At 43.5% G+C, this 18064-nt stretch overlaps 1 protein-coding gene across 5 annotated transcripts in view; it reads left to right on the top strand.

Annotated features, from left to right (window-relative positions):
- Positions 1 to 416: 416 nt before the first annotated feature.
- The window catches only part of vrk2 (VRK serine/threonine kinase 2), a 91373-nt gene continuing 73725 nt past the window's right edge, over positions 417 to 18064 (top strand). For 4 of the 5 annotated variants that reach the window (XM_033025169.1, XM_033025166.1, XM_033025167.1 and 1 more), the window contains exons 1-6: positions 417 to 469; positions 10039 to 10206; positions 13527 to 13582; positions 15457 to 15526; positions 15873 to 15960; positions 16046 to 16154. In XM_033025169.1, coding sequence (XP_032881060.1) covers positions 466 to 469; positions 10039 to 10206; positions 13527 to 13582; positions 15457 to 15526; positions 15873 to 15960; positions 16046 to 16154 — 495 coding nt within the window. In that variant the 5' untranslated portion in view covers positions 417 to 465. The remainder of the gene's footprint in view (positions 470 to 10038; positions 10207 to 13526; positions 13583 to 15456; positions 15527 to 15872; positions 15961 to 16045; positions 16155 to 18064) is intronic. The other variant, XM_033025170.1, reaches the window with a different exon arrangement.

Here is an 18064-nt window from a genome sequence, read left to right as displayed (position 1 = left end):
CTTTCCACTGACTCTCAGTCTGAAGAAGGGTCTCGACTCGAAACGTCAGTAATTCCTTCTCTCCAGAGGTGCTGACTGTCCCGCTGAGTTACTCCAGCATTTTGTGTCTATCTTTGGTTTAAACCGGCATCTGCAGTTCCTTCCTACACATTTTACCTGCATCTCTAGGTCTCTCTACCCAGGGCCTTCTCATTTAGTTTTACTTTCATTTTCTCAAAACTAAAACAACTTGGCTATAAAAACAGCCTGAAGTGATCACATGGTTGATGTGAATTCCAGCCATCGTCCACGCGTTTACCAGCGATTGAGGTTCCCAGGAAATGCGTCAGTTGAAACCACGACTTCGCTGCAGGAAGATAGTGGAGACTGGCGGATTCGTGTGTAGGAAGGAACTGCAGATGCTGGTTTATGACACAAAATGCTGGAGTAACCCAGCGGGACAGTCAACATCTCTGGAGAGAAGGAATGGGTGAATTTTCGGATCGAGCTATGGACTGTTTTTCTTTTCAATAATTCTGCGCTATCCTGTTGCTGAGGTGGAAATTTGAAGGATACGTTAAAGGCAATTCTGTGTCTAAAATCAATAGGATGTGCTAAGATGGTTACATTGTTTTCCTGCCATTTACCCTTCTTCCTGCCCGAAGCGGCACCCTGGTCTTCATGCGGCGACTTTTGCGAGTTGAAAGATCTGAACCAAAGATTATATCTTTGATCTGAACTTTGTTCTCCGTGCGTGGTCGGCCACCTCATTTTGCAGCGTGTTTTGCTGCGCTGCCGCCCGCTGCCCGTGGCCGCCGCGGTCCCGGGCCGAGCGAGGTCCCGGGCAGCAGCTGATCAGTGGTGCGGGCTGCGCTCTCCGGCTTCAGGCCGGCCACTGCTGCACAGTTGCTGCTTACTGCGCTTATCTTTTGACGTTTAACTTCTCTTTAGACTTTTAACTTCTCTCTAGACTAACAACTTTTTTTTCTGGTCTTTAAACAGATTGCAGTTTGCATTCAGTGGCGTGGAGCATTAATAATTGGCATGCAAATGTGAAAGGTGCGTTTTAAAACAAATTAAAATCTGTTCTGTATTGAAACGGAATGTTTAGTTTTAGTTTAGAGATCCAGCACGGAAATAGGGGCATTAGTCCGTGCCAATCAGCAATCTCTGCTCACTAACACCATCCGACACACTTGGGACAATTTACAATAAGCGAGTTCGGTATTTCAACTGAGCATGCCCAGGTCATAGGTCACTCGAGATAAATATTCTCGGCAGATGAGGTGCTGCGTGTATACAGACCTGCGTTTCATCCGTAGTCAGGATCGAACCCGGGTTAATGTTTATAAAAGAGCGATGCCTGTCAGGCGGTGGTGAGAGAGGAACTCGCTATCGCGGCTTCACTGCAGGTCCCCGACACCCCGTCTCCGCAAGAACTCCACGGCGCTAGGACAATCCCTCCCCCCCCGGACTGGAGGGAGGGACTGGGGGACATTGCCCTGCCTCTGCAACCAACGTACAAACCCCAGAACTCCCCGTGGAATGTTAAACTAAATGAATGGACAGGTGGTGCATTGGGTTTACGCCCTTCTTCAGACTGAGCAAGATTCCATCTGAAGACGGGCACCGACCCGAACGTTATCCGTTCCCTCCACAGATGCTGCCTGACCCGCTGAGTTTCTCCAGCACTTTGTGTTTTGCTCAAGATTCCACCATCGAGACCTGCAGTCACTTGCGCCTTCATATCTGTGATGACCTGACTCTATGTCTGTCTAACTGAAACCTCTCTCTTGTCTCCCCATGCACATCTTTCACCCCCTTCTCTCTCCCCCACCTCTCACCGTCTCTCCGCCGGTCCAGTTTCTCCCCCTGTCTCCCACTCGCATCTGCCCCCTCTCTCTCATTGTTATAACCCGCTCTCTCACTACCTGGCACTCCCATTCCTCGAGTCCTGACATGTCCCACTCTGCTCGCCCTCATTCACCTATCTTCCCAGTCCCTTACGTGATCAATGCACAACTTGAACCGGTGAGGAAATATATAATAGAATTGCTCAGATAATAACTTTTGTGTGAGGAACTTATGTTAAGTTGCAAGAGAAGGGTTTTCAGAAATACATATCCCCACAAAGAAATAAAGTGCAAAGAACATACACACAGGAGAACAGATGGCTTATCATAACATGGAAATGTTGATCTGAATAGGCATAGCTTTGTTTGCTTTGAAGCAGCTATAACGCTGTCAGAAGTTGTATTTGGTTTAGTTTGGTGTTTAGAGTATAGGTTGTTAATGGGGTCTCTTCTCAGGACATGGGCACCATTTGTCCTTTCTTTGTGACACATCTTTGAGCTCTGGTGTGTCATAGGGAGGATTTATGGTTGTCTATATTGGGTCTTGGGCAGCAAGGCTAGATAATAGTCTGTGATCTGATTTGTGCTGTTTAAATGTATTTATGTTGAGATAAGAGATAAGGCATAGGTGATGGTTGTGTGACCTTTGTATGAGGGTGATTTCTTATGTTTATAGAAAACTGAGAAAGTAACTCTGTTTTGATAATCTTCCATTTGCTGTGTGGAATGCTATTAGTTAGGAGGCCTTACATTCCTTTCGTCCCGAGATAGAAGGGGGAGGTTGTAATTCAGAATGAAACTAGACCCGAGCTTGGTAAGAAGCAATTATAATTTATCAAGCGTGACAAGTATGGCCTGTGTGTGATTAGAAATAGCTTGTGTCTTTGCCACCTTGTAAGAATGAGGCAAAACTCATCTTTGTAATCCAAAAGTAACTATTTTAACTATGTAGTTGTAGGGACATTATTTGTGAAGTGTATTGTGTTTTAATTAGGATTGTAAGTATTAGACTTTAAATCTGAAGTTTTAGAAATAACTTTATTTTCCAAAAGTGAAAATATATGTTTTGTGTGTATGTATTGTGTGATTACTGTATGATGTGTATTTTATATTCTGAGAGGTGGTCTCTGAGAATTAATTTTATATTTCCATGGTTTTACTTCATTGAAATAAAATGATTTTGAGAGAAGAGGGTAAGGAAAACCACAGAAGGAGCAAGGGTTGTAAAGAGGCCAGAAAAGGGAAAATCATGTGACTACACGTGTTGTCAATCACTGGAAAGGACTTAGTTGAATGGTTAATGCAAATATGGTAATGTATGGTCAACCATAATGATTGGTTAATAGTTTGCCACACCTTCTGTACCATAATTGTCCAATACCTATATAATGTGTTAAGTTTGTACCAAAGTCAGTAGCTCTTTAGACCTGTCCTGGAGCTTCCAGCTCTGTGTTGGAAGGTTTAAAGAATTATCCAGCGCTGTCAGAATAAAGAATCGATTTTAACAGCAGTGGTTTGAATCATGTTTTCTTGAATTAGACTGGCAAAATAACTCAGTTTAACACCGGCACCCGGTTACATTTGGATTTAAAAACACCCCCTTATCTTTATCATTATTGTGGACGACCATGTCGGATCCCCCAGAGCGGTGGAAACATTTGCTGCTCTTCCCACAGCCCCTCCATCCCCTGGTACTGGGAGAGCGGCTCTTTCGTATTCAAAAGTTGCTGCCAACCATTTCTGTTTTATTGTCTTTTCACAAGATCTTCATCTACATCTCTTTCTGTACGGGAGAAGAGAGAGAGAGAGAGAGACTGAGAGTGGAGGGGAAGTCGCCCGAACTCTCGGGCGCAGTGTTGTGCCAAAGCCCTGTCTTCTTTACACGTGGTAGTCACCTGCTCCACAACTCCTCATTGTTCCCGCTGCTCTTAGCTTCCTTTGACTTTGTTAAAGCCTGTTGCACACAAGACAAAATGTGCTTCAAATTGGATACATGTTGAGGGTCCTTTGGCTGTCAAGGGTCGGACAAGGCTAATTAAATTTGATCCTAACAAATAAGGCCTATTAATTCAACCTTGCCTTTCATCCCCTTTTTATACACAGTGTATACAGCGCTGCGTTTGCTTCTTTCCCCCCGGATGACCTTTGACAAATCCCATGATTCCTTGCATTAAACGGAATACCGAACTGGCTTATTAAATCAAGCCACTTAACCTGCAACCTGTACTTCCTTGGGATGTGGGAGGAAACCGAAACAGAGAGAACGTACAAATTCTTCACAGACAGCACCCGTAGTCAGGATCGAACACTGGTCCCTGACACTGTAGGGCAGCAACTTGCCACGGTGCCACCCCAACAAAAAACATTGTCTGAAGAAGGATCTCCACCAGAAACATCACCCATTCCTTCTCTCCAGAGATGCTGCCTGTCCCGCTGAGTTACTCCAGCATTTCATGTCTATCTTCAGGCAGAATACTCATCAGGTCACAAAACCACAGTGAGAAACAACTGCTCTTGCCATGGGTGCTGCCTGAGCTGTTGAGTATTTGAGGTACTTTCGGTATTCAGATTTTTTTCTCGTGGATGACCAACTAACTAGTGAATGAGCTTTCCTAATATTAAAGAAAAGCGATTAACTGAGCAACAGAATAGAGTTGTAGCATGTGTTGTCTGCTGGCGAAGATTTCGCAGGATTCTTCTGACCATTGGTGCAAATAAAACTGAGAATATGGGCGAAGTGTAAAGAATCCCTGCCACCTCCTAAACCATGGATGCTCGGAGGAATTTTCACTACATGCCCAAAAAAATATGGGTGCTGCTATAATGGACATAATTTTGCCTAACATGAGTGTAGGAAAGAACTGCAGATGCTGGTTTACACCGAAGATAGACACAAAATGCTGGAGTAATTCAGCGGGACTGGCAGCAACACTTGAGAGAAGGAGTGGGTGACTTTTCGGGTCGAACTCCTTCTTCAGACTAGTCATGGGAAAGGGAAACGAGAGATATAGATGATGATGTAGAGAGATAAAGAACAATGAATGAAAGGTATGCAAAAAAGTAGCAATGATAAAGGAAACAGGCCATTGTTAGCTGTTAGTTGGGTGAAAACGAGAAGCTGGTGCGATTGGTTGGACATGCTTTGTACTGTTTGACAAACGTCTTGCACTATCCTGTTGGCGTGAAATTTGAAGGGCAAATTTGTGTATAGGTTTCATAGGACATGTTCAGAAGGTTACATTTTGTGTCAGCTGCTTGTGCGGAGTGGAGACATGGAGTGCATACTTGGTGAAGGGTTGCACAGACAGTGGGATGGGGATGAGGGAGTTGCACAGAAAGTAAGGTTGCAAGTCGTCGTATGGCGAGTGGGATGCTGATGTTAACAAGGGGAACAGGTCAATGCAAGAATGTGGACGTTGTGCAAAGGGTGTGGGGGCTGGGTATGGCATGAAGTTGGGGAGTGATACAGAGGGAGTAGATGCAGTGTCAGCGGGATGGGGAACAGGACCTTACATGGGAGGCATGGTGGAGAAACCGTCAGCATGAAGGATGAGTGCGGAAGGGGTTCGGTGCAGCCTTGCAGGGATCAGTGAGTGGAGCCCTTTTGGCATTTTGGTAGTTGTATACATTGCTATCAATAGGGTATGATTTCCCCAATATTAGTAGAACTGGGGGAGAGGCTTGTTAACATGCACAAGTACAATTGTACACAAGTAAAATAGTGAACCGATTTTGAAGTAGATACTCTTCTGAAACAGCACGTGAAGAATCGCCAGGTTCCGGCAGTCTCCGGCATTCCCTCTCTCCCCATCCCTTCCCCACCCAAGTCATACCAGCTTCAAAGTCATCTTGTTGAGTCTCATTGTTTGTAACTCGTTTTCACCTAGCACACAGCTAACAATGGCCTGTTTCCGTTATCATTGTTACTTTTTTGCATATATTTCATTCATTTGTTCTATATCGCTCTACATCGCCACCTATATCTCTCGTTTCCCTTTCCCCAGACTCTCTGCAGGGCTCGTAATTAACGGTTGCCCGGGTGCCAATGGCAACCTAAAGTCCCGCCGGGTAACCTAAAAGACGTTCCATTTTGCTCGGCTTGGCAAGCAGTCGGGACACCTATCGTTCAACTCTGAGCGGGCCCCCTCTCTATCTCTCTCTTTATCTGTCTCTCTCCGTTTCCGCCCGCCATCCGTATCCGTGTCCGGGCCGCTGGTTCTCCGCGCTCTCCAGCACATCATCGGCCGTGGTTGTACGCATGTGCCACCCTGCACATGCGCACTGCCACGGCAACTGGTCGGCGCCGGGCACTTTCTCCCTCCCTTTGCATTGTGGGAGATCTGGCCGCCATTGCTGTCCGGTCGCTGCGACACAAAATGCTGGAGTAATTCAGCGGGACTGGCAGCAACACTTGAGAGAAGGAGTGGGTGACATTTCGGGTCGAGATCCTTCTTCAGACTAGTCAGGGGAAAGGGAAACGAGAGATATAGATGATGATGTAGAGAGATAAAGAACAATGAATGAAAGGTATGCAAAAAAGTAACGAAGGTAGACAAAAATGCTGGAGAAACTCAGCGGGTGAGGCAGCATCTATGGAGCGAAGGAAATAGGTGACGTTTCAGGTCGAGACCCTTCTTCAGACTGATGTGGGGGTGAGGATCGTGGGAAGAAGAATGGAAGAGGTGGAGACAGTGGGCTGTGGGAGAGCTGGGAAGGGGAGGAGAAAGCAGGGACTACCTGAAATTGGAGAAGTCAATGTTCATATCGCTGGTGTGTAAACGGCCCAAGCAAAATATGAGGTGCTGCTCCTCCAATTTACGGTGGGCCTCAATCTGGCCATGGAGGAGGCCCAGGACAGAAAGGTCAGATTCAGAATGGGAGGGGGAGTTGAAGTGCTGAACCACCGGAAGATCAGGTTGGTTATTGCGAACCGAGCGGAGGTGTTGGGCGAAGCGATCGCCAAGCCTACGCTTGGTCTCACCGATATAGAGCAGCTGACACCTAGAGCAGTGGATGCAATAGATGAGGTTGGAGGACGTGCAGGTGAACCTCTGCCGCACCTGGAACGACTGCTTGGGTCCTTGAATGGAGTCAAGCGGGGAGGAAAAGCGACAAGTGTAGCATTTCCTGTGATTGCAAGGGAAAATGCCAGGAGAGGGGGTGGTTTGGGTGGGAAGGGACGAATTGACCAGGGAGGTACGGAGGGAGCGGTCTCTGCGGAAAGCCGACGGGTAGGAGATGGGACGATGTGGCCAGTGGTGGGATCCCGTTGATAGACAAAAAAGCTGGAGAAAATCAGTGGGTGAGGCAGCATGTATGGAGTTAAGGAATAGGTGACATTTCGCGTTGAGACCCTTCTTCAGACTGATGGGAAAAGAAGGGAAGAGGCGGAGACAGTAGGCTGAGGGAGAGCTGGGAATGGGAGGAGAAGGAGGGAGAAAGCAAGGACTACCTGAAATTGGAGAAGCCAATGTTCATACCGCTGGGGTGTAAACTACCCAAACGAAATATGAGGTGCTGCTCCTCCAATTTACGGTGGGCCTTACTCTGGCCATGTAGGAGGACCAGGACAGAAAGGTCGGATTCGTAATGGGAGGGGGAGTTGAAGTGCTGAGCCGCCGGGTGATCAGGTTGGTTATTGTGAACTGAGTTGAGATGGACATCGAGTGCTTCTGGAAGGTCATCAACTCGGTGAAAGACACTCTTTGGTCTGTCCGTGCGTTGTTGACCACGCAGTGGAGCGAGACGTCCGTCGGGGAATGTTGCCGACTGGCCCGCTGCAGACTGCAGGAGTACATGCTGAGGGACACACTGAAGCTCGGTGCAGCCAACGCCAAGCTCAGTGGGGGAGGACCACAGTCTAGGGTCCTTCCCCTGCTGGACATGGGGGGCAGGGAAGGGATTCCACGCCAGTGGGCCCATGTGGCACGGGTGGGGGGGATAAATTTGAGATTTGGTGAAACTATTGTATGTATGTATAGCCCTCGAAAATGTCGGATGGAGTTTTGTAAGGATCATGTATTGTATATATTTATTTCTCGAATAAAGTCTATTTTGAAATTTAAAAAATGAACTGAGTGGAGGTGTTGTGCGAAGCGATCGCCAAGCCTGCGCTGAGGTTGATCATATGCTGAATAACCCAACCACATTTTTGTTTGGAAGTGGAAAGAAATAATAGAAATTGCATTCATTACAACGTGTAAAAAGAGTTGAGATACTGTATTATAATTTTGCTGCATGTCATTGTGGTATATATCATGTCTTGATGGGTGAATATTTTTAGTTTGTGACTTTATTTGAAGCAGAAATAATATGTGAATGCTTCATTGACCATAATTCCGACTGGTAACTACGCATTTCGTCCGAGCACATTATCGCACGCGTCATGCAAGCCGTCTTAAATGACCACCTAAACTGTCATTTGGCAACCTAAAAAGCTGCCTAGGTTGCCCGGCTGGCAACAGGGAAAACAAGTTGTGAGAGCCCTGCTCTGCCTGAAGGGTCTCGACCAGAAACGTCACCTATTCCTTTTCTCCAGAGATGCTGTCTGGCCCGCTGAGTTAAGGTCCTGTCCCACTTTCCCGAGTTACTCACAAATTCTCCCGAGTTTTCCCCTTGAGTCAAACTCGGAGATGCCAGCCGTAGGTAGGGAATTGAAGAATGCAGGTGAACAGAGGGATCTGGGAATAACTGTGCACAGTTCCCTGAAAGTGGAATCTCATGTAGATAGGGTGGTAATGAAAGCTTTTGGTGTGCTGGCCTCTATAAATCAGAGCATTGAGTATAGAAGTTGGGATGTAATGTTAAAATTGTACAAGGCATTGGTGAGGCCAATTCTGGAGTATGGTGTACAATTTTGGTCGCCTAATTATAGGAAGGATGTCAACAAAATAGAGAGAGTACAGAGGAGATTTACTAGAATGTTGCCTGGGTTTCAGCAACTAAGTTACAGAGAAAGGTTGAACAAGTTAGGGCTTTATTCTTTGGAGCGCAGAAGGTTAAGGGGGGACTTGATAGAGGTTTTTAAAATGATGAGAGGGATAGACAGAGTTGACGTGGAAAAGCTTTTCCCACTGAGAGTAGGGAAGATTCAAACAAGGGGACATGACTTGAGAATTAAGGGACTGAAGTTTAGGGGTAACATGACGGGGAACTTCTTTACTCAGAGAGTGGTAGCTGTGTGGAATGAGCTTCCAGTGAAGGTGGTGGAGGCAGGTTCGTTTTTATCATTTAAAAATAAATTGGATAGTTATATGGATGGGAAAGGAATGGAGGGTTATGGTCTGAGCGCAGGTATATGGGACTAGGGGAGATTATGTGTTCGGCACGGACTAGAAGGGTCGAGATGGCCTGTTTCCGTGCTGTAATTGTTATATGGTTATATGGTAGGTACTCGGGGCTATATATTTTACTCGTGGACATTTTTCAACATGCTGAAAAAACGTCCCGATGCCCCGAGTACCCACGGCTGGCATTACGAGCCGCTACGAAATATCTACGGACTCGCTACGGACATTCTCCGAGTTTGAATCAAGGGGAAAACTCGGGAGAATTTGTGAGTAACTCGGGGAAAGTGGGACAGGGCCTTTACTTCGGCTTTTTGTGTCTATCTCCTGAAAAGTCCGATTTTGGCCAAATGAGATATGCAATTTTTCTATTGTGCCACTTTAAAGCCTGGTTTCCTGGACAGATGAAGTAGGGGGTCAGCCTGGCCCAGCGTGATGCTGTCAGCTTCTTCCACTGCTGCTCCGTTCAGTTGCTGCAGTCTGTGCCTGTTCTGCTCACCCACCCACCCAGCTACCGTAGATCCACCTTCCACACCACAACCTCCGACTGCTGTAACCGCGCTGTCTGTGGCCTCCAGTAACCGCCCCATGCTTCCGCGCACTAAGGTTGCTATTTCCTACTTCCCGAGCTGACCACAGAACTTTAGGCCGTATTACGAGGGGGCAGGGAGGGAGTTTATGAACCGTTCACAGTTATCAACATTCCCCTGTACCTTCCACTTCGATCATCTTGATCATGTACAAGAACAATATATGTATAAGATCATGTATGTGAATAAGTTGCAGTTGCCTAATGCTCCACATTGTATGAGGCACAAAATGTTAGTAAATCTGATCAATTATTGGAAAGGGAGGAGAGGGATGATGGCCCACGGAACCCTGTGTAAAGTGTTAATTGCTGTTTCTGTTGCCACATACAGAAATAATAGCAGTCGTGCTCTTTGCCGGGATTATGCCACCCAAAGGCATCACAAGAAAGAATCTTCCTGAGCCTCTTCCTGAGGGATTGGTTCTGACAGATTCAGAGAAAAAACGTTGGAAACTTGGGAAAATTATTGGCAGCGGCGGATTTGGACTGGTACACTTGGGTAAGAAAAGCCATTTCAGCGATTTCTATCTTGTGAACATGAAACATTTTTAACTGATTCATGCAGAACAAACATACATAGAAAAACATAGAAAATAGGTGCAGGACGAAGCCATTTGGCCATTCTAGCCAGCAATGCCATTCATTGTGATCATGGATGATCATCCACAATCAATAACCCGTGCCTGCCTTCTCCCCATATCCCTTGATTCCGCTAGCCCCTAGAGCTCTATCTAACTCTCTTTTAAATTCATCCAATGAATTGGCCTCTACTGCCTTCTGTGCCAGAGAATTTCACAAATTCACAACTCTCTGGGTGAAAAAGTTTTTTTCTCATCTCAGTTTTAAATGGCCTCCCCATTATTCTTAGACTGTGGCCCCTGGTTCTGGACTCCCCCAACATTGGGAATATTTTCCTGCATTTAACTTGACCAGTCCTTTTATAACTTTTTTATGTTTCTATAAGATACTCTCTCATCCTAAATTCCAGAATACAAGCCCAGTCTTTCCAATCTATCCTCATATGACAGTCCCGCCATCCCGGGGATTAACCTCGTGAATTTATGCTGCACTGCCTCAATAGAAAGGATGTCCTTCCTCATACAATATGAATAGTTTTCTTACTGGGAGGTTGCTTTGCATCAGAGAGCCAATTGTGGGGGCAAGGAGTCTCAGATGGTGACAAACTTCATCCATCAGATAATTTGGCAAGTTTATGTTTAGTTTATTTATTTCTGTCAAGGGGAAACTCCTTCCACTGGCATATTTATAAGGCTTTGGCTTTCTTCCCATTGAAAAGAATAGAAGTGTGAGTAAAGGGCCTGTCCCACTTTCACAACCTAATTCACGACCTCTACCGAGTTTGCCCTTGACTCATACAGCATGGTCGTCACAAGGTCGTAGGAGGTCGTAGGTAGGTCGTGATGCTAGTCTTAGGTACTCGTGGCATCAAGTAGGTCGAGGCGTTTTTTCAACATGATGAAAAATGTCCACGAGTAAAAAAGGTCGTGAATTAGGTCGTGAAAGTGGAACAGGCCCTTAAGTCCAAAAAGTAATCTCCTTAGCTTGGTTCATTGTTGCTGATGTCCCTAGTTGCCATTAATAATGAAAAGCAAAGTATGAGGGATATTCATTTTTAATTTTACTTATTAATTCATGATTGAAGCTGTGTGATCAACGCCAAATCTTGAGGAATTACACTCAAACCAGAATAATATGCGATCTTGCGTGCCAAACGAACAATGGAATGGAAACTCTATTGATCCATTATATTGTTATTCAGATAACATAAATGCAAGTGTAATAAAATTCATCAGTTAAAAAGTGAGGCAGGTTATTTGACAGCAATGTGGTGAAGTGAGCTATTGCCTTTTATTCTAAAACTACCACTTACTTATTTTAGCCCCATTATGGTGAGAAAACAAATCTAAAGTAGTTCCTGATGGGGAAAAAGGCTTATGCGTTCCAAGAGTTGGGAAATATGGTGAAGTTTCATTTATCGCCAATAAATAAATAAATAAATAATGAGATGGTCATCATAGGTTATTTTAGTTGCTCCTTTTGCTCAATAAATGCAGCCTTGGTCTGTGGCAGGTGTCATGTGGCCAGTTTAATGTTAAGAATATATGTGTGCCATCATCAAAAATCAAGATATTCCAGCACAAATCTGTGATTGTGGTTTAGCAAGCATGCAGTTGGAAGCCAGACTTGCATAGTAGACTTGCATGGAAATGGCCCAAACCGACAAATTTGGTTACCTGAGCATTCTAGGATGTGGCCAGGTATGCGAGTTCACAGCCCATCAAAGAGGCTCTTCAACTTATTTTCAGTTGCAAACTATCTTTTAAATGTGGAAAAATATTTAATTACAAATAAATAGATCACTGTATGTTAATGAAACGTTGAGATGCAATTGAAACCTACATTATTTGTTCTGATGTTACATTCCTTTTACCTTAGTATTCGAGTGATTTTGTCTAACAGTATGTAGTAATAACTGGGAAAATGTGTAGCTTCTAATGTAATTATGAATGGCTGTTATCCCGCCCTGTTGCAAATTTAGCTTCAGCCACGCTTTACACCTTTTGGGATTCTAGATTGTACTTGTATTTTGCTGAGTCCAGTGCTTGCAGCCTTCTAACTCACACAGTTATACCTCCCACAGTTCAGACATGGGATCTTCTTTTGTAATGTTATGATGTATTCTATTTAGTTGGTGGGGGAAGATGGTTGGCTGTGGAATCTGATTTTGTAACCATTTCCCCAGATTTAGCCTTGTTCTATGTCTCGGAAGGAACTGCAGATGCTGGTTCAAACCGAAGATAGACACAAAATGTTGGAGTAACTCAGCGGGACAGGCAGCATCTCTGGAGTCTGAAGAAGGATCTCGACCTGATACGTCACCCATTCCTTCTCTCCAGAGATGCTGTCTGTCCCACTGAGTTACTCCAGCATTTTGAGTCTAAGCCTTGTTCTATGTCTCTGCACTACCTTTGCCTTCAGAAAGTGGATGATTATAGACAATCGCTGACTTATGTAAGGGTTACATTCTCTAAGGTCAGATGTTACATAAGTTGGAATCGCCTGGAGTACTACTGTACACGTTACATAGTAAAGTTACTGTATATGTACTATACTGTACTGTAGACACTGTATAAAGAATGACAAATGATCTATGCATTGTGCAGTTCTGACTATTACCTTATTAGGAATAAAGAATTAAGAATGACTTAATGAATTTTAATGGCATTTACAGTACATTCAATGGAAATAAGGAATAATTTAAAAAAAAAAAAATTGTATAGTAATGAATAATAAATATAATAAAACTAACATCATCCAAGCTTGCTGGAAGTGGCGTTTCAATTGTGGTGAACTTGGTTGCAAGATGAGGATGGACATGCAATAGAGAAAAGAGCGGACAAGATGAGTTGAGCATAATCGACAACAAGAGGATGTGTGAGTGAATGGAAGAGAGGGGGAGACCACGTGGGGGCATCCGGGAGAATATCAGATTAGTTTGCAGATAAGACCGCATGCAAAGGCAGTACACTGTTACCGTAACACCATTTTTGCGCAATTCAGAAGTGGGCTTTAAGAATTGTTTACATAAATGCGTGTTTACGTAAATCGTGTAAGGCAAGAAGAGTCTGGATAAATCTTTGGAAGTGAAACTAATAAGTTTGACTGCTGATGAAAACATGGGAGTAATTCTCAATCTTTGGATGAAGAGTTCTGTGGTGATTTTTGTGTCATTTATCACTGCATTCTATATTTATTTTTGATTATTCATTTCATTTTGATTGCTTCTTTTGTTTCCAGCTTCTCCTGCTTCAGAAAAACATGTAGGGAATGAAGCTGTCCATGCCATTAAAGTAGTAAGTACACCACTTTCACGGAGGTACCTTTTGGTTTAGATGTACCTGAAATCAAGCCATTTGCTTTTCCCAGTTTTTCCATTAAATTGTACATTTTCAGCTTCCTGCTTCATTGCTCAAGTATCTGGTTGGTTTAGTTTCATCCAACTGAATGTCAAATCCAAAAGAGCCTCGCATCGCTCCTGTAGACAGGTGACTGTTCTTTATGATACAATACGATACAATAAAACTTTATTTCGTCTGCCAACAGTCAAAAAAATACAGTTACAGGGCATTGAAAGTGTTATGTGCTTTATAATACTAATGAAATTTAAGTGACAAGCTCATTATTATCTTGCACTTTATGTTCTTTTCTCATAGACACACATCCAAGGTCTGTATTCTTTATATATGACTAGCGCCATACTTATTATTTAATCCACTATTCATCAGTACTTCACGTTTTTCTAGTTGAATGTTGCTATCTATTATCATTCTTCAAATAGATGCATTAGAAATTTCCTTTCCCCAGTTTTATGACCTTGTTTTTTCTATGTTGCATGACGTTCAGTTTACTTTTTTGTGCAAATCATTCTCTTTAAATCTCTATGCCTTCATGAACTATTTGACAATGAGCAAATTCCAGGTTCAGAACGTTCAATCCTAATCATAGTGCAATTTTATTATTTTGGTCAAGGGAACAAATCTCAAATTTACATAGTTACTGATTAAAGTAAAGCGGTTTGGATTGCAAGCAGGGAGGGGGATGTACAGAATATCAAGGGGTTAAAGACAAACTGTGTACTTGTTAAGCATGTGGTAGGTGTAGTGTGAGAAAATGCAAGGTCATTCACGTTGGTGTACAAAACCCCCTGCCATTGGAGATGTTTATCTAGTTTAAACACATTGTATAAATACATGTCGTTGTGTTTATTGTTCTTTTCTTCCAAAGAATTTTCTTTTTTTTTGGAATGTAATTTATCTGGAATGCACATGATCAACCAACTCATTTGGCAGGGGATTTAGCATGTAGCCAGGTATAATAATCAAATGAGGGTGGAAAAAGGAAGAACAATTTGTAGTTGTCCTGCTTCCTAATCTCCCGCTCTCTCCCCACGCCAAGTAATTATTTCAGCAAAGGAGAGTGAGGTAGGCTTTGACTGGGCTGTGCACTCATCTGGTTAAGAGTTCTTGGCATGTATCACAAAGCATGGACTGGTCCACATTAGTTTTTAGTTTAGTTTAGAGACACAGCATGGAAACAGCCCCTTTGGCCCACTGAATCTGCGCCGACCAACAATCACCTGTACACTAGTTCCGTGCTACACACTACGGACAATTTACAGAGGCCAATTAACATACAAACCTGTATGTCTTTTGGATGCAGGATGAAACCGGAGCACCTGGAAAAAAACCCATGCAGTCACAGGGAGAATGTTCAAACCTCGTACAGACAGCACCCATAGTCAGGATCAAACCCGGGTCTTTGGCGCTGTAAGGCAGTGACTACCGCTGTGCCACTGTGCCACCCACATGTGATGGCATATCCCCAACGTGACATGAAGGTGATGAAATTCCTTCAGTAAATCCAGACAGCAGTAGCAACAGTGTGGCCGACCAAGCTAACTGTTCCTCACGGAAATAACAATTGCAATCGGAAGGATCTGAGTGTCACTCCTAATTCAGCTAGCACCATGTGGACCAGGATTTAAACCCGGGAGCTGCTTTGTCTCTGTGACTCAGAATGATTTGATGCGTACTGAACCATAGGCAACAAATGGATCATTTATTCCAATGCAGGTGCTAGAGATGAAACAGCTTTATATTTATTCAGTCCTAGTTTTTTCTTCCCCCCATGGGGGCATCCTATTAAAATAAGTAAATCTTGTTTGCAGGAGCACCAGGAAAATGGACCCCTGTTCTCGGAGCTGAAGTTTTATCAGAGGGCAGCTAAATCAGTGCACAGTAGGTACCTGTGAAGATAGAGTGTACTAATTACACATTGTATTTATGAGTTGTTCCTTGTATGAATGAGTAGAGATTTAAGTACAGCGTTATTTCCTTGTACATTGTAATTATATTTTTAAAATCAGTACTGCAGTATGTTCGGGACTAATTCCATGTATCATCATCCTCTTTATTCTGCAGCCTATGAATGAGGAAAATAATTGCTGTAACATAATTGCAGTACGGCTACAAAGATAACCAGATTTAGCAGGACGCACCAAAGGAATTGGCTGATTTTGCTTGTGTTCATCATAAAAAAATATATATTTTAATGGAGGGTTTTGTTTGTGTATGTTTTTTGTAGTAAAGTCGTGGATGAAAAGCCATAAACTGAGTTTCTTGGGCATCCCTGCTTACTGGGGATCAGGCTTGACTCAATACAATGGGAAGAGGTGAGAAGGTTTCGAGTCCAGTCTCAGTCTACCTTGAGCCAGATGTTTGTTTCAGGAGTGACATTTTCCTTTTTCTTCTTCACAGCTACAGATTCATGGTCATAGACAGACTTGGCGTAGATTTGCAAAAGGTGCTGGAGAAAGAGGGGAATCGGTTTGCCAAAGCAACTACTCTGAAAATAGGCTGTCAATTGGTAAGCAATGGCTACAATACATAGTTTTGTCAAATAATGTATGAACAAAACAGTAGGTCAGAATTACACCGAGTTTGAACCTATTTTGCCATTGTGATTGAAATGATATTCCAGTTCAAAATCAACAACTCGGTAAGAGAATACAGAGAAACAAGGAACTGCAGGTGCTGGTTTACAAAAAAAAAAAAAAAGTGCTGGAGTAACTCAGCGTGTCAGGCAGCATCTCTAGAGGACATGGAAAGGCAATGTTTTGGGTTAGGACCTTTCTTCAGAATAGGATGGGCATGGGGTGTTGCCACTTTCAGACACTAAACAGACTCTTCTTCAGACTGAGGATGTTGCCAGGAATGGAGGGTTATAAGGGGAGGTTGCATCGGCTGGGTTTTAATTTTACTGCAATGTTGGAGGCTGAGGGATGATCGTTTAGAGGTCTATAAAATTACAGTGCCCTCCATAATGTTTGGGACAAAGACCCATCATTTATTTATTTGCCTCTGTACTCCACAATTTGAGATTTGTAATAGAATAAATCACATGTGGTTAAAGTGTACATTGTCAAATTTTATTAAAGGGTATTTTTATACATTTTGGTTTCACCATGTAGAAATTATAACTGTGTTTATACAGAGTCCCCCCCCCCCCCCATTTCAGGGCACCATAATGTTTGGGACACATGCCTTCACAGGTGTTTGTAATTACTCATGTGTGTTTAAATGCCTTCTTAATGCAGGTATAAGAGAGCTCTCAGCACCTAGTCTTTCCTCCAGTCTTTCCATCACCTTTGGAAACTTTTATTGCTGTTTATCAAAAATAGGACCAAAGTTGTGCCAAATAAAGTCAAAGAAGCCATTATGAGACTGAGAAACAAGAAACTGTTGTAGACATCAGTCTTCTTTTTCTTCTTCTTGCATATGGCGTGCACAGCCTAAAGTTGCAGGACAACTTGTTCTATTTGATTGTGCACACCAGGTTGATTGCATTCATCGAAACAGGGCGGACCACGTGAAGGTTGCAATCTCCCACCCCCAGACATCAGCCAAACCTTAGGCTTACTAAAATCAACTGTTTGGAATATCATTAAGAAGAAAGAGAGCACTGGTGAGCTTACTAATCACAAAGGGACTGGCAGGCCAAGGAAGACCTCCACAGTTGATGACAGAAGAATTCTCTCAATAATTTAAAAAAATCCCCAATCACCTGTCCGACAGATCAGAAACTCCTCAGGAGTCAGGTGTGGATTTGTCAATGACTATTGTCCGCAGAAGACTTCATGAACAGAAATACAGAGGCTACACTGCAAGATGCAAACTACTGGTTAGTCGCAAAAATAGGATGGCCAGGTGACAGTTCGCCAAGAAGTACATAAAAGAGCAACCACAGTTCTAGAACAAGGTCTTGTGGACAGATGAGATGAAGATTAACTTGTATTAGAGTGATGGCAAGAGCAAAGTATGGAGGAGAGAAGGAACTGCCCAAGATCCAAAACATACCACCTCATCTGTGAAACACGGTGGTGGGGGTGTTATGACCTGGGCATGTATGGCTGCTGAAGGTACTGGCTCACTTATCTTCATTGATGATACAACTCCTGATGGTAGTAGCATAATGAATTCTGAAGTGTATAGACACATCCTATTATCTCAAGTTCAAACAAATGCCTCAAAACTCAATGGCCGGCATATCATTCTACAGCAAGACAATGATCCCAAACATACTGCTAAAGAATCAAAGGAGTTTTTCAAAGTTAAAAAATGATCAATTCAAGAGTGGCCAAGTCAATCACCCGTTCTGAACCCATTTGAGCATACGTTTATATGCTGAAGAGAAAACTGAAGGGGACTAACCCCAAAAACAAGCATAAACTAAAGATGGCTGCAATATGGGCCTGGCAGAGCATCACCAGAGAAGAC

This window comes from Amblyraja radiata, chromosome 8 (assembly GCF_010909765.2).
Source record: "Amblyraja radiata isolate CabotCenter1 chromosome 8, sAmbRad1.1.pri, whole genome shotgun sequence".
In the NCBI taxonomy this organism is placed as follows: Eukaryota; Metazoa; Chordata; class Chondrichthyes; order Rajiformes; family Rajidae; genus Amblyraja; species Amblyraja radiata.
Note: the sequence above shows the minus strand (reverse complement) of the source record. Positions and strands in the feature narration are given on the sequence as shown.